The 17,368-nt window shown below is 41.1% G+C and overlaps 2 protein-coding genes and 3 pseudogenes across 2 annotated transcripts; 1 reads left to right on the top strand and 4 right to left on the bottom strand.

Moving 5' to 3' along the window:
* Positions 385–1,229, bottom strand: LOC104768067 (RNA polymerase II subunit 5-mediating protein homolog). The gene is made up of 3 exons (XM_019240968.1): positions 1,136–1,229; positions 883–1,028; positions 385–774 (listed from the first exon to the last, which is right to left on the bottom strand). The coding sequence occupies exons 1-3, from the start codon at positions 1,227–1,229 to the stop codon at positions 385–387; spliced, it is 630 nt and encodes a 209-aa protein (XP_019096513.1).
* On the bottom strand, positions 2,480–3,623 carry LOC104768066 (annotated as a pseudogene).
* LOC104766874 (histone-lysine N-methyltransferase ASHR2-like) lies at positions 3,871–5,376 on the top strand. The gene has a single exon (XM_010490842.2). It carries the CDS (start codon positions 3,907–3,909, stop codon positions 5,089–5,091), a length of 1,185 nt encoding a protein of 394 aa, XP_010489144.1. The 5' UTR covers positions 3,871–3,906; the 3' UTR covers positions 5,092–5,376.
* On the bottom strand, positions 5,626–14,728 carry LOC104768065 (annotated as a pseudogene).
* Positions 14,825–17,158, bottom strand: LOC104766872 (annotated as a pseudogene).

Genomic DNA, 17,368 nt, shown 5'->3' with positions numbered 1-17,368 from the left:
AACATCGGCTGCCGCTGTGTTTCTGCTGATAAATTTCACATCTTCATTCAAGTACTTCCAAATCGATCTTACTCTCTCATACTCAACATAAGCAAATGGGAGATCATGCTGAATGATACATTTTGCTATCATTTCCCGAAAAACCATATGATCTATCTTCCTAGCTTGCAACCTTGCTTCTGAATTAATCATCATTTGACTAATATCACCATTTCTAGGCTTAAGCTTACACCCTTTCAAATGACGTCTGTATGAATTTGTACCACTTTTGTGTGGATCATAAGCAAAATCTGACTTACAATGCTTGCACAATGCTCTTTCTTCAGCTTTTCCCTTGCGATCCTTCTTAGTAATCACCGTAAAGTCATCCCACACATCTGAATATTATCTTCTTTTTTTCTTTGGTAGTGAATTTCCTTTGTCACCATCATCACCATCATCATCATCATCGTCGATCTCAATGGTTGACCTTTTACTAGGCTTAGATGTTTCAGCTCCATCAGTCTGCCTTCTCTTCCTCTGTTGTGGTGATTTTCCTTTGTCACCATCATCATCATCATCATCGATTTCAATTTCATTGGATGACCTTTTACTAGGCTTTGATGTTTTAGCTCGATTAGACTGTTTTCTCTTCCTCTGTAATGGTGACTTTTCTTTGTTAACATCATCATCCTCATTGATCTCAATTTCTCGTTCGTTTTCAGCATTTGCAGAATCAACAATTCTCTGTGACTCCACATCTAACGATCTAAGATTGCAAGAATCACGTGACTCCTAAAACAAAACACAAACTATTACTTTCAAGTTTCAACAAGGCTACTATCACATCTAACGATCTAGACACTATATTAGTAAGTACTAAGTAGTAGGCTAGTAGCTTACCATTGCAGATTTCTGGATCTCAAGACCTGAAGTTGTGATAGTTGATGGATGATATGAGAATTTGAGTTGTGAAACTAGGAATACGCTGAGTCTTTGTCTCGGTGAAGTCGAGACTTTGTAAACGCTACCTAATTCAACGATGTAGCCTGTAGGTAGGGTTTTAGACTTGTTAAGTTTTCGTTATTATAGTTTGATACTTTGATGAATTATAAAACCTCTCTTAGAGACAGAACCTTTCCCTAAACCCGCTTACCCGCAACGGACAAACCATGCCCGCTACGCCCGCTGTTTTGTGGAAAAAAATTATCTGGTCCAAGCCCGCCCCGTAACAGTACTAATCGGGCCATGCCCGCGGGCTCTAAGCCTGTTTGATAGCTCTAGTTAGAGCCACCGGGTCTGAGAGGAGCGTTGGGGACAACATTCCTCTTTCGTCGAGGCTTCTTAAGAGGAGGCATCGTGAGAATCGGCAGAAGATGAAGGATGGTGAGAAATGAGATTGAGAGAATCGGCGAATGGAGATTCAGAGATATGGAGATTGAGAGAATCGGCAGAAGGAAGATGAAGGTGAGAAATGAGAGATTAGGGTTGAAAAATTAGGGTTATCTCGTTTGTTAGGGTTATGGGCTGGACCGCGTAAATGGATTCCCGGGTTTAATTAACCCAAAATGTTTTAAACTTAGTCGTTTATTAGTCGCGGATCAGTTGGTGCAAAATGTTTTAAAAAATTGGGCTTGTTTTGGAGTCCAAAATCTGGTCCAACACGTAATTTAAACCCAATATTTTGAATTTAGTCACTTGTTTGTCGCCAATCAGTAGCCAAAATTAATTTTATAAAAAACATATAATTTAATTTAGTTTACATATTATTTAAAGCATACTACTTATATATACACTACATAATATATTGATCACTTTAAATTTACAAAACATTACTTACATATATACTTACTATAATAAAAATTACATTTTCTATTTTTAATAATTAATTAATTAAGACATGGTGCACCTAAAATTATATAACAATAAGTATAGATATGGTAAAGCAAGCATAAAAAAAATTGATATTACTTATATATATTTTGTTTGAACCTTTGTAAATGAGAATAATATGAGAATGCCACAACATGATGCTTGTATTTATAGTTTATATGTGAAGAATGCCAATACATTAGTCGCTATTTAGTCGCTCAATTACCAACTAATAGACAGAGTCGCTACGTAATCGCCAAATTAGCTACTTTGATGCAACAAATTTAAGTTCTTTCCATTTAGTCGTATAATGGTCGTGAATCAACAACTATAATACCGACTATTGTATTTGGTCGGCAAATAACGACTGAGTTACGACTAATGTTACGAAATTATAACTTGGTCGTAACATAGTTGGCAAATAGTCGGGAAATTAAGCGACTACGCGTTTAGTCAGCCAATCGTAATCATAAATACCCTGTTTTCTTGTAGGGCCTGTCCGGTTTTTAAATCATTGGAGAAACCAAAAAGCAATGACTGTTATTATTATTACATTACATACGAATAGATGAGAACTTAGATCCAACTAGCTCTATTACAAGGTCTCAAACTTAAAAAAAAGTCCTAGTTAAATGATTTGCATAAGCGTCACATCCTCTACATGGTCTACAAAGGTGTGAATGTTTTTACTCATTTCCATTCCTTGCAATTTAACCTTTTTGACTGTGTTTCTCTCGATATTGTAGTAGACAAGGTAGAAAGGCATACAACCCATCATCGACTGGAACACAAATTCGTTTGTCAGCGTCATTCCAACAAAGCGTAGATTGGTGTTTCCCACTATATTCTGCCACATCGCAGGTAATAGATATGTGTGCTTCGACCATTCTTGCTTTCCGGCATCTTCTAGAACCCACAATTCCATATTTCTAATTCGGTCACAAGAAATGGCGTTTCCAAGCGAACACAAACCTAGTTTCCCATTGTAGTTTATTAAAGTTCCATCATACGCAGGTTTATTAATAAATCTGAATTCTTCAGACCTAACATCAAAGCAAATCATCATCATTATAGATTGCCTAAGATGATGATCACTAACCGTAGCATCATAATACAAAACACCATTGATGCATATCCCTCTCCATAAATGATCATGTGGTCTGCAACATTGGATCATCCTCCATGACATGTTTCCAGTTCATAAGGTCAAAACTAGATGCTCATTATCACCCCAACGGGTATATCTCGAGGTCAATACCTTGAATTGTTTGTCAACTGGATCATACCCAAATAAGCTGTGTCCCCCATGTTGCACTTTGGGTAAAGGTAAGGATTGTCCTGTGCCAGGGTTACATATCACCAGCACCGTTTCCTTCATTATATCTAAGTACCACCGGCAGTATCTTAGACAGATCAAGCCGTTGACAGGACAAGAACTATCAATAAAAGCCTCCTTAACAGAGAACTTCATATGATAACTGACGACTACAGGAGGCGACTTCTCATCATCAACAGGATTTTGACGCTGAGGTGACGAGAGAAATAACGTCTCGAAAGCTCTTCTGCAGGCGAACAGTAGCTTCGTGCGAGCCAAAGATCTAGTCAAGAACAACTAGGTGAAATCTGTACGACTAAGTATGATGGCCCAGAGCTTCGATACGCAACGTCGCTATAGAATTCACCGGCAACCTCAAGAGTATCTCGATGATGAGATCAATTGGGATCGACATGGAGTTTTCTGTTCCATCCTCTAAGGTCACAGACGTTTTCATGGCGGAAATGAAAAAAAAAAACCTTAGGAGTAACAGAGACTCCTTGTAGAAGAAGAAACCCCTGCGGCAAAACAAAGGGCAAATAAAGCCAAACAAAATTTTAATGGGCTGAGTGAAAGCTCGTATAGCCCAAACTTTGCATGCTTGGCTAAGGCCCAAACATTTAACCAAAGGAATTTAAAATTCAAACGTGATGAAACGGTACCGTTTTTTATTTCTACATTTTACTTCCATATAAATCGTTTAATTTTGTAAAAAACCCTAATCGACGACGGCTGGTAAGATGAATGACGGCGGAGCTAAACCGGAGACGCTGCTTAGGGTTGCAGAGATCGGAGGAAGAGGAAGGAGTTTGGTGGCGGCAGAGTCTCTTCGTGCTGGACAAGTTATTCTCAGAGAGTCTCCTCTCCTTCTCTACTCTGCTTTCCCATTTCTCTCCTCCTCTGTTTCTCCGTACTGCGACCATTGTTTCCGGTTGCTAGCTTCTTCGGCGCAGCAGAAATGTCAATCTTGCTCTCTCGTCTCCTTTTGTAGCCCTAGTTGCTTCGCCTCTCACACTCCTTGGCTCTGCGAATCTCTTCGCCGGCTTCACCAATCATCCTCCGCTGCATTCTCCGATCAACCTTCTGATCGCCAAGTCCAGGCTCGTTTCCTCCTCTCTGCTTACAATCTCGCCGCCGCTTCTCCTTCTGATTTCCAGCTTTTGCTCTCCCTCCAAGGTAGTGGCAGCAGCTATGGAGATCTTAGTTCTGATTCTGCAGCTGCTGGGTTTCTTCATTCTCTTTTATCCGCCGTGTGTCCACCTCTCCCTGTCTCAGTCTCTCCGGAGCTCACGGCGGCTTTACTGTCAAAGGATAAAGTTAACGCCTTTGGTTTGATGGAACCGTTCTCTGTTTCGAACGAGAAGAGATCGGTTCGAGCTTATGGGATTTATCCAAAGACTTCGTTTTTCAATCATGATTGTCTTCCTAATGCTTGTAGATTCGATTATGTTGACTCTGCTTCTGATGGTAATACTGATATCATCATTAGGATGATTCATGATGTTCCTGAAGGTAGAGAAGTCTGTTTGAGCTGCTTCCCTGTGAACATGAACTACACGAGCAGGCAAAAGAGATTGCTTGAGGATTACGGTTTTAAGTGTGACTGTGATCGGTGCAAAGTGGAATCTAGTTGGTCGGAAGGTGAGGAAGATGAGAATGAGGTTATGGAAGGGATGGATGATGAAAATGAAGAGGAAGAGATGGAGGATTCTGAATGTGAGAATGAAGGAGATGTTTTTGGAAATGGTGGGGATGATGAATCCAGTTTCCCTCACGCTTACTTTTTTGTAAGGTATATGTGTGAGAAGGAGAATTGTTTTGGTACTCTGGCTCCGTTTCCGCCGAAGACTCATGAGGCTTCGAGGGTTCTTGAATGTAATGTTTGTGGAAGCCTTAAGGAGGATGAAGTTGGTGGAAGTCAATGAGAATGAAGCTGGTTCTGTGGTTGATGCAGACAAACCCAAACAACAAGAAATTTGTCTTGGCCACGAGCCAATGTTTGTTTATGTTGGGGTTCCTCTACTTACTTTCAGAAATCGGACTAATCATGCATAAAACATTCCAATTTAGTTTGTTTTTTTCTTCTCCTAGTCCTAGTCTTCTGAGTGAGTTGTAATGGTCTGTGGAATTATATTGAAGCATCAGTTTTGTTGTGTATTTTGGAGCAGCAGCTTTTGCCTCATTGAAAGAAAAATCACAACATTTTCACACATTGTTCACAAAGACAACTTTTATAATATTTTGAGCTGAAATCTGAAGAGCATGACAGTCCAGCTTCTTGTGTTCTCGATGTTTTATTACCTTTGAAAGTTTAAAACATAAATTATAACATTCATTAGAACAAAAATACAAAAGCATTACAAAAGCATTGGACTATCTAACAACAATTGGAAGCCATGTGACTGACTCATGAAAATCAATATGCTAGCTCTACCAATCAAACCCAAATGTTTTATTAATTAAATTAAACCTAAGTTGTGACGACATTTGAAAGAACAAATATATAAATCAACTCCAGCCTTGGAAAACTTAAGAATGGTAGGGAGCTTGCATCGAGAGTTACACAAGCACAGTGGTCTACAAATAGATGTGTTGGATATCATTTCAGGATTCGAGCTTGTTACTATTTTTGGCATCATATATGAGAAGTCTCCCACTGACCCGGGCATGATATATGAGAAGTCTCCCACAACGCATGAAATATGTAACGTGGTCCCACAATCATTGCATGTATAGAACCATTCCTTTGGATTCACTTTTGTTTCGCATGCGTCACACCAATATTCACCATCCACATCCAAGTCACCGAAAGACAAGAAGAGAGGATGATCATCGTACCTACGCCTCATTAAATTTTGCGGAAGAAAGGCGTACTTGAAGCACAAACGAAAGTCACAATCATCACAGCTTATCGTTGACCGCGGCATACATGCACATGCACTGCAAAACCTGTAGTAATCTGTTGAGTAGTATAGAGCATGTGGATGGCTTTTGTGCACAAATGGCTCTGAAATTGAACCGCAACGCACATCTAGGATGTTATGACTATCAACTTCGTACCTGAAGCCGGTGAACAATTGCTTACATAGCATACAACTAAAAGCTTCAAGGTGAGAATCTGTGCGTAACGTGAAAGGTAGGTTATGGCACACATGTCGCTTCTTCCGAGGAAGGTTAGCACATTTTTTGTGGAGAATGAAATTGCATTGCTCGCAACTGTACAACGATTCTGAACAAATCTGGAAGACGCATGCTGCACAAACTATGTTATCATGCAAGATCCGGCCATCGTTGTTGATGTGTAAGTCATGATCATGGCCGAAATGTTTTATCCTGTTATCATCAATCACCACGAATGGCGCCATTTCCTCTTCTTCCGGTACCCCTTCTAGTTCTACCATGTCCCAAACCTTGCAGCTCGTTGCACATAGTGAATGAACAACATAGTTAGAACATTTTGAGGAAGAATAAGCTCCATAGAACCCATCTACTTCATCACGGCAAACTCCACATTTCCATTTCCCATATCCAAGGCGACGGGTGTAAGAGATGCGATGATCGTGGCGATTGATGTTGATGACACGAGGTAGATCTATACATTCCCAATGAATCATGAAATTGCATTGAAGACAGAAGTAAGGACTTCGGTCACCTTGCGTCCCACAAGCATTGCAAGTGAAATCGATGCGCCTTGGAATAAGATGAATCTGATGTTCATGTGTTGTCGCACTTACAACCCCAAGCGGTGCTGGGTTTCCCATACATCCTCTGCATATGCTAAAGTTACAAACATCACAATAGTGAGGTTTGTGGTGATAGAGATGATCAAACCACTGCCCGCAAAGAAGACAATACTTGTCGGCGTAATAAGGGAGGATTTTATCTGTATATGACTTGAGTGGGTGTTGGGGGTGGGAAGTGTGGTATGCTTCTGGAAATGACTCTACACAATCCACATGGATGGCAAATTCGCATGGATGACTTATGTAACCCCACCCAGAAAATGAACAGAGACATGCTTTGCAGATTAACATTTGTGTGAGACTGCTAGACCGCTCTCCTCCATGTGAGAATTTAAGTTGATGCTCGTGCCCGTAGGAATTTTCAGGAAGAGCAAATGGGGCTGGACTCCTCGCACACGCCAAATCCAACTCGAAATTCACATGTTGAACAACGATAACTGTAAAGATTGAATGAATTTTGTGTGTGTCATTTACGGCTGCCTCACGGCTTATATATATACAGACTCGATCAACTCGACAAACCCTAAACAAAGAGTGCTGAGCAATCAACTATGCACAAGTCGGCTAAACGATACATCGAGGCCCAATATACATACACAGCCCAATACTCCCCCTCAAGATGGACCGTGAAGATTACAAACGCCCAACTTGGACATTAAAGTACTAAACTGAACTTTGCCTAAAGCTTTTGTTAAAAGATCCGCCAATTGCTCCTTAGTACCGATGTGCGCAGTGGTAAGAAGTCCACTTTTAATAGCATCACGTACCCGATGACAATCGATCTCTATGTGCTTTGTTCTTTCATGAAAAACAGGATTAACAGCAATACAAAGAGCAGACTTACTGTCACAAAAGAGACGAGAAGGAGCAGTTGATGGGAAACCCAAATCATTAAACAGTTGTCGCAACCACATTATCTTGCGCGTAGCAATAGACATGGCACGATACTCAGCCTCACAAGATGATTGTGACACCCCTTTTGCTTCTTAGTCTTCCAAGAGATTGGAGAGCCACCAAACAAAGCGACATAGGCAGTTAAAGAACGACGAGATAACGAACATGTACCCCAGTCAGCATCACAATAAACCGAGAGTTCCAGATCCGTACGGGAACTAAGTAAAATACCTTGCCCCGCTGTTCCTTTAAGATACTTGACTACTCGTAATGCAGCCTCCAAGTGCCTCTCTCGCGGCTTTTGCATAAATTGGGACAAAATGTGAACAGAGTATGAAAGATCAGGTCGAGTATTAGCGAGATAGATAAGACGACCCACTAGTCGTCGATACGATGCGGGCTCCTGGAGGTAAGGACTCGTATCAGAAGCTAAGTGATGATTTTGTTCCATTGGTGTAACTGCGGGCCGAGAACCAAGAAACCTCGTTTCACTTATAATATCCAAAGCATATTTACGTTGTGTCAACATAAAAACTTCTTCATTACGGGCTCTCCCCAAATCCTTCATACGAAAACACTCTCCGAGATATGTTTTAAATTTACGAATGGCGTCCCCATCATTGCCACAAACAACAAGATCATCAACATAAACTAAGACTCGAATCTTGACACATCCACATGTGTAAGTAAACAAAGAGTAGTCCGAATAAGATTGAACAAAACCAGCATTGGCGAGAGCCGTAGAGAGCTTTTCATACCAACATCGGGGTGCTTGTCATAAGCCATAAAGAGCTTTGTGTAATCGAAGAACTTTATTCGGAGCTGAATGTGTAAAACCTTGCGGAAGCTTGATATACACCTTTTCACGGAGATCACCATGAAGAAACGCATTGTGCACGTCCATTTGATGAACTTCCCAATTATTTGCAGCTACAATACGTAACAAAGCTCGCACCGTAGTCATTTTTACCACCGGTGCAAAAGTTTCAGTAAAATCCCGACCAGCAACTTGTCGATTTCCCAACACCACAAGTTTTGCCTTATACCGCTCAATGCTCCCGTTAGAGTGATACTTGATTTTATAAACCCACATTGTATCAAGGGCAACCTTTCTAGGAGGCAAATATGCCGCACTAAATGTGTTTGTTTCTTCAAGAGCTCCTACCTCTTGACCCATAGCATTGGTCCAACGCTTATCTTTTATAGCCTCTTTATAACTTCGGGGCTCCTGATAAGCAAGTTTTCACCCAGGGTATCAATTCCCTATGCAGTTGTAGTACAAAGGGTTATCAATCCAAATGGTTGTCTATTGCTAGCAGGAAGGATATGATCAGAACAATACAAGTCAAGCCAAGCAGATAGGGTTTTTATTCTAACAGTCCTGAAATAAATAAAAGAAAAGAATGTAAACAAACAAACCACATAACCTAAGCACTCGAAGCAAGCAATCGAGTACAGGATCGAGTGGGGTGATCGAGTAAGCAAATGAGATATGAACAACTCGAGGTAATACTCGATGCAGGTTATCGTGTACCTGATTGGGTAAGTTGTCGAGTAAGTAAAGAAAATGTAAACAAATAAAATACGAAAGCTCCTAAGGATGGGGTAATCGAATCCTAAGTATTCTAGACCAGTACGGATGCCTTACATGCCTCAAGCAATTATTTCCTAGACAATGAATCTCTAAAACCTTGTCACCACACTCTCGCACTAGCAACAATCAACCTTGATCACTTACCACACTCTCGCACTAGCAATATGAACAAGCAGGCATTAAGAACGATTCATTATTGTCAGTAAACTCAAACTCATCTAATTTCTTACTCAAAGTCAAGTAAACCTCTAGCATTGGCTAATTCACGCATCTCATCTACACCTCTCGGTCACTGAAACGCCCTAGATCTAATCTCAACCTCTCGGTCTGTTGACAGCATTAAGAACACCAACCTAGAAGGAAATCTATCAATCATTTACAATCAAACTAAAGCATCCTAACCGATCAAGAACACAAAATCATCTATCTCATCCCTAGAAACTTTGCTACACTACTCGGACATGACAACAAGGAACATAATAACGAAAATGAATGAAAATTGCACTGTATTAAAAGATAGGGTAGAGTAGAAAGAGTACAAGATAGAAATCTAAGAAAACTATAAAAACTATGAAATAAAAATGCAAAAACGAAAAGGAAAATGTTTGAGTCGCTCAGTTCTCTCACAAAAGCTCTCGCTCTCTTATTTGAGGGTCTGCGGCATGCTCGTTTGCGAGCTAGGAGAGGAGGGGTTTATATATGGAAACTCCTTTGACCTAGCTTCCCAAACTTGCCCGATGGTCTACTCGATGGGGTACACGAGGGTGAAGTCGGGTTACTCCTTGGGTGGATCTTCGGGTTGTTCTTCATGCTCTTGGATCCTCCTCCATCGTGTTGGGGTTCGGACTTGTTCTTGCAGCTCGATGGCTCCTTCGGGTACATGCTCGGATTGTCCTTGTTTTTTCCCATTTATGGCTCTTTAGCACCTGTTTTCATCCAAAATATGCAAATGCAGAAATGGAACACCCTAAATGGTCTAAAAGTGAATTCCTACAATTAATGACCTAAAAATGCTAAGTTAGAGGTATGAACAATGCAAAATATGGACAAAAAAGGATGCTAAAAACATATAAAGTAGAGAGTTATCAGCTCCACTGTTGCGCTTACAGCTGCAAGAAACGCTTGATGTCGAGGAGAAAACCGTGCATCAGTGATAAAATCAGTTAGATGATAGAGTGAAGTACCTTGGACCGTGTCTTGAGGCGAGCTGGTGGAGAGACCGGGAAGAACGTGATGAGAGGAGTCACTTGCCACTGCATTGTACAACACATAATCGTTCAAACGAACAGACGGTATCTTGAGACGCTTGCCCTGTCCCATTTCAGGTTCGGGCTGAGGTACGACAATATTCTGGTTACTAGAACTAGACCCGTCAACAACCGGCGACGGACTAGTCGGTACAATGGGTTCGACTTCGAGAATTGCACCATCAAGTGCAGCCGGATCAACTTCAGGTACTGCTGGTTCGACATCTCCAGCTAAACCACCAATCTCAGTACTCCCCATGTCGTCAGAGTCACTAACACTCCCCTTGTTTCCAATGAGTTTTGACTCATGAATAAGCCAATCAGCATCACTTGTGCCAACGAGAACGTCACGAGATGCCTCTACTTCTGTCTGAGTAGAGAAACGAAATTCACCTTCCTTGAACGTCACAAAGAATTCATTTGTGTCCAAGTCGTACAACTTCCAACCTTTCTTTCCATAGGGGTAACCCACAAACACACAATTTTTACTACGAGGAACAAACTTGTCTTTGTCTCGTATCTGCTTGTGTGCATAACACAACGAACCTAACACTCGCAAATCGTCATACACCGGTTGTTGTCCAAATAACACCTCATGAGGACATTTATTGTGAAGCAGCTTCGTTGGTGTCAAGTTAATAACATGTGCTGCAGTTAAGACCGCCTCTACCCAAAATTTTGTAGGTAAGTGTGCCCCAAACAACAAAGATCTTGCGACATTGAGGAGATGATGATGCTTTCTTTCCACTCTACCATTTTCTTGCGGTGTTCCCACACAAGTCGTTTGATGCACAATTCCTTTTTCCCGAAAGAAAGAGGACAAACATAGAAACTCTGTTCCATTATCACTCCTAACAATTTTAACTGCTTTTCCAAACTGTTTTTCGGAGTAGGCACAAAATTTTTGTAGAACACTCTTAACTTCTGATTTTTCTAACAACAAAAACGTCTATATTGTGCGTGAAAAATCATCCAAAATTGTCAAAAAATAAGCTGCACCATTTGAAGCTTTGATACGGTACGGACCCCAAACATCAACATGAATTAAAGAAAAGCATTCACTTGTTTTATTAATACTATCAGAAAACATCTCTCTAGTTTGCTTAGCCTGAAAACAGGTCTCACACGAACTTGAACTAACAGAAATTCCAGAAAACAAAGGCATAGTAGATAGTACTGAAAACGATGGATGTCCTAACCGCTGATGCCACAAAACCGCATAAATTTTCCTAACCGTCTTCTTTACTCGAGCAGCCTGAACATCCGTAAAGTAATAGACTCCATCACGTTCTTTCCCGGCTCCAATCAGCGTCCTCGAAAACCAGTCCTGCAAAACACACATCGCATCGGTCAAAAAGGCAAAACAATTAGAATGTTTCAACAGCTTCGAAACCGAGACTAATGAACAAGTCAAGTCTGGGACATATAAAATATCGTATAAGCTTATAGAATCTGATAAACGGAACACGCCCGTTTGTGTCGACAATGTCGTACTTTCATCTGCAAAACCAATTGTGTATGGAGAAATAATTTTAAGATTCATAAGAACTGACAAGTCTCCAGTCATTATGGTGTGAAGCTCTTGTATCAAGGATCATATCTCCACATATCTTACCCATTAGCTTGTCACTTCCACCACTTGATTTGTCTTTATGCAGCTAGGAGAGTGCTTGTAACATCTGCTCCGGAGTAAGATTCGTTGAATTTCCGGTAGGATTGGGACTTGTTACGTACGCAACATTCACTTGTCCTCGTCCTCGTCCACCGGAATAACCACCGCGACCACCACCTCGTGATGGACCACGTCCTCCTCGACCTCCTCTCTCTGAAACCAATTTGGGATACCCCACAATCTGCCAATAAGAACTCTTTTCATGCCCAGCTCTACCACAGTTAGAACAGAGTCGATCGCGTCCTCTGTTTCCACCACAGGCATGTACTCCAAAGGTATCTACGTTACGAGATTCACGACGTCCTCCACTAGTTTCACCACTTCCTTGCTCTAGTCGAGTCACAAATCCAACAACTTCTTGTTGTTGTTCACGTGCTTTAGCTGAATTGAGTTTATCTTCTTCTCGGATAACTTTGCTATAAGATTTTCCGAGATCCGGCAACACGTCCGCTTCAATGATGGCAGTCACGACATGCCCAAACCTCGACTTATCCAGTCCCATCACAAACTGATGAACTCTTTCTTCTTCTCTCTCTTTTTCATATGACGCCGCTGCTGCACACGTACACGCCGGTAGGGGTCTATATGTTTGGAGTTCTTCCCACATCTTAGCAAGACGTCCATAGTAGTCAATGACTGCTTGTCCATTTTGTTTACACGACGCCAGCTTACCCATCAGTTGATGCACCCAAACTTTGTTCCCAACTGAGAACCGTTCCTTCAAATTTTCCCACAACTTGTGAGCATCATTGATGAACATCACCGTCGATCTTACACGAGGTTCAATTGACGTCCTCAACCAACCTACGATCATTCAGTTCACACTCAGCCACGACTCCAGATCCGCATGTCCCTCACACGGCTTCTTTAGAGACCCGTCAATGAATCCCGTCTTTCTTTTTGCTTGCAGAGCATTCAACATCTCCGTAGCCCACTCGTTGTAATTATCACCTTTTAGTTGCACCGACGTGATCAACGCCCCTGGATTGTCAGACGAAAACACCGCATAAGGAGATGCAACAACACTTTTATCACCGGTCACGCCGGCTTCAACAATCTTCTTATCATCCACCCCCATCTCACGAACAAGAGAGTTTCGATACTAACAAAAGAAAAGACCTAGCAAGAGAGATAAAAGAAATTCAGAAGCTTAGATCAATTAGAAAGATCTATGCTCTGATACCATGTAAAGATTGAATGAATTCTGTGTGTGTCATTTACGGCTGCCTCACGGCTTATATATATACAGACTCGATCAACTCGACAAACCCTAAACAAAGAGAGCTGACCAAGCAAATATACACAAGTCGGCTAAACGATACATCGAGGCCCAATATACATACGCAGCCCAATAATAACCAACACCAAACCAGTTTTCACATAGAGTGCAAGTATATGGTTCTGAATCGACGTTGGTCGGTTTTAGATTAAGGTTGGTAAATATGAGGAAATGGTCCGGATGGGAAGAGTGGTTGATTACTGGTGAGGGCTTGGCACACTCTTTATGGAACACAACAGCATCACACCCCAACTCATTGCAACGGTACCCTCCGTAGATGTAACCATCAACGGGCGGGCGACACCCTTTACACTTTCCAAAAGCAAAGCGAGTAAAAGGTATTAGAGGATGCTTGTGAATTGGTGGTACCTCTACTTCTTCCATGGTTATCTCTTACTTCCAAAATTCCAAAGCTCTTTTTTTGTCTTTCTTTTTGTTTTGGTTTGGTAAGTGTGCTCGATCACGCGAGCTAGTAGTCACAAGCACTGACCCATGCTTGAATGCTACCAACGAGCCACTAGCGACAAGCACATTCCAAAGCTCTTTTCTTCTACGCAAGTTTGAAATTGTTTTGTTTTTTTTTTCTTTCAAGACTTTTCAAAGTAGTAATTCTCTTTTAATTAGGATTTTTGCTCTGACACTTGCATATAGTAAATTAACTCGGACCACATAAAATGATTTACATGTATGCATGTGTCGGCCAAGTAGATTGGAGGTAGTTGGTTGCCAATAAGTGAGCATTAAAAAGTCTATGAAGCCACATACTGTATCCATATATACAAAATGATATTTTGTACCCATTTGACCAGACTTAGGCATGCAAATTCATTTTTTCAGAAATACAGATACAGCCATATTGGTTCTTCTTAAGTTCAATTTTATTTTTTGCTTGGAACTAGCAGATTCACTTGCAGTAAAATAAAAACACGCACACACACAACATATGATGATGGTCAAGGTGATCACACGTATGATGCATGATGGTCTCATGTTAATGTTATGGTTTGCTACCCGTAAGACAAGTACACGACTCTAGTCCATCGGTCTTAAACTCAAATTTTTAGGCTCAAAAGACACATCAAATGTTAAGGCTAAGTGCTTAAGTACGTAGTGGAAAAAGAACTGTCAAGGAGATCCGTAGTGATAACATTTCTCTTAAATATATTCTGCTTTGATTTACTCTGCTATGTTCTGTTTTGCTCTGCTCTGTTCTCCCTTATATATATGTATTGATTAAAACATATTTATAACATTCATTACAACGAATGGTACGTACAAAGTTTTTAAAAACTGAAACATGCCTCATCAATCTTATTCTCACACTCTAAAGAACAAAAGTATAGATCAACTCCATCTTCGGCCTTGGGAAGCTTAAGAATGAAAGGTAGCTTGCATCGAGAATTACACACGCTGCAAAGTGGTCTACAAATAGATCGGTTGGATACAATTTCTCCTTTACAAAATCTTAACGTACCTGGAATTGTATATGAGTAAGAACCTATAACGCAGGAAATATGCAATGTGATCCCACATTCATCGCATGTATAGAACCACTTCCCTGGATTCACTTTTGTTTCACATGCTTCACACCAATACTCGTCGTCCACACTCCTTTCACCATAAGATAAGATGAGAGGGTGATCGTCATACCTATGGCTCGTTACCTTTTGCGGTAGAACAGCACACTTGAAGCACAAACTAAACTCACACTCATCACAACTCAATTCCCCACCTGCCTCACACTCGCTACAACGCTTAGATTGATCTGTAGATAAGTATAAGGATGTTCATGGCTTTGATGCTCAAATGGTTCTGAAATTAAACTGCACCGTACATCTAGAGTCAATCCATCAGACTCATAGTAGAAACCGGTGAACTCTTGACCACAAATACTACACCAATGTAAAAAGTAGAAGCGAAAACTTGGGACAAGCCGGAGTGGCTGGTTGTGGCACACATGACGTTTCTTTAGAGGAAGGTTGGCACATTTTTCATGGAGAATGTAATTGCATCTCCTGCAACTGTAGAACGGTTCTGAACAAATTTGGAAGATACATGCGCGACAAACAATGTTTTCAGGTAGAGTCCAGCCATGGTTGATTCGTAAGTTATGATCATGGCTGTAATGTCTTATAGTGTTATCATCAATCACCTCGAACGGCGTAGTTTCCTCTTCTTCGGGTGTCCCTTCCAGTTCGATCATGTCCCATACATCTCTTCTGGTTGCGCATCTTGAATGAACAGAGTAACCAGAACATTTGGAGCAAGAATAAGCCCCGTAGAACTCATCCACTTTCTTACGACAAACTTTGCATTTCCTCCTTCCATGTCCGAGCCGAGGAGTGTAAGAGATGCGGTGGTCGTGGCGGTTGATGTTTATGACGCGTGGTAGATCGATACATTCCCGATGGACCATGAAATTGCACTGAAGACAGAAATAAGGACTACGGTCACCTAGCGTCCCACAAGCATTGCAAGTGAAGTCTATGCATCTTGGAACAAGATGAAGTTGATGTTCATGGGTCCTTGGGCTCAAAACACCAAGTGGTGGTGGGTTTTTCATACATGCTCTGCATATGCTGACATTACAAACACCACAGTGGTGGAGCTGGCGATGGAATCCATCGAACTCCACACCGCAAAGAAGGCATTTCTTGTCAGCGTAACCAGGGACTTCATATCTAAGTGACTTGAGTGGGTGTTGGGGGTGAGAAGTGTGGTATGCTTCTGGACTACTCTGATCGACACAACCAAGACTGATGAAAAACTCGCACTGATGACATTTGTAAAAATGTTTCCAGCTTTTATGTTGATGGCCACACCCTTTGCAATCTCTGACTGTTTCATGCTCTTCATGGGAGAGTTGGAGTGGATCCTCGTGTTGTAGGTAGGAATTTTCAGCAAGAACAAGTGGGGATGGTCTCCTTGCACAGATCAAATCCAACTCGAAGTCACATATTGAACAGCGATAACCAACACTGAAATATTCACCACAGAAACTACAATTAGAAACTCTGGTATCTAGGAGGATCAGCTCGAGAGGATGGTCCGGATGGTAAGGGTGATTGATTTCTGGTGAGGGCTTGGCACACTCTTCATGGAACACGACATCACAACCAGGCTCATTGCAACGGTGGCCACCGTATATGTAACTGCAACCGGGCTGTTGGGAAATGAAGATTGTATTATCTTCATCAGATGAGTAGCACACTATACACTTGGTGAGATCAAAGCGTGTAAATGGTATCAAAGGATGCTCGTGAAATGGTAACAATTTTTCAAGGCGGGACATTTCTTCTTCCATGCCTTTGTTAAACAAAGCTAGAAAATTTTCCATGGTGATGTTTTTTACTTCCACCAAAACCCAAAAGCTCTGCTCTTCTGCTCTAGTTCGAGACTTGTTTTTCTCTTCTTTTTTTTTTGGTTCTTTCAGTACTTTTCGAAATGGTTTACCCTACTGAGATTGAGACCACATGTCTTGGCTCCACCGTTGCAATTATTTTATTAACTCGGACCACATATGACATATGTTGACTCCGCCACTATTGTGTCCTGCCAAAATAAAGACTTTTGCTGCCAATAAGTGAGCATTCAAGTCTCTGGTGTTTTAACTAGTGTAATTTCATCCATTAAATTTTATTGACCGTGCAACACTTATCAATGCAGCATTTGTTATTTCATCAATCTTTTCATCCCTTGCTGCATTCAGACAATCAGACTCATTAATCAGTATCAACATTTTCTTTCTCTTCACATTTCTCAATACTAAACAG

This window comes from Camelina sativa, chromosome 19 (assembly GCF_000633955.1).
Source record: "Camelina sativa cultivar DH55 chromosome 19, Cs, whole genome shotgun sequence".
Lineage (NCBI taxonomy): Eukaryota > Viridiplantae > Streptophyta > Magnoliopsida > Brassicales > Brassicaceae > Camelina > Camelina sativa.
This window is presented reverse-complemented; position numbering and strand designations above follow the sequence as displayed.

Coding starts and splice junctions, on each gene's coding strand:
- LOC104768067 (XM_019240968.1), bottom strand. CDS start 1,229: ATGGCCCGATTAGTACTGTTACGGGGCGGGCTTGGACCAGATAATTTT. Junction 1,029..1,135: donor GCATGGTTTGTCCGTTGCGG/GTAAGCGGGTTT, acceptor CCCTACCTACAG/GCTACATCGTTGAATTAGGT. Junction 775..882: donor AGATCCAGAAATCTGCAATG/GTAAGCTACTAG, acceptor GTTTTGTTTTAG/GAGTCACGTGATTCTTGCAA.
- LOC104766874 (XM_010490842.2), top strand. CDS start 3,907: ATGAATGACGGCGGAGCTAAACCGGAGACGCTGCTTAGGGTTGCAGAG.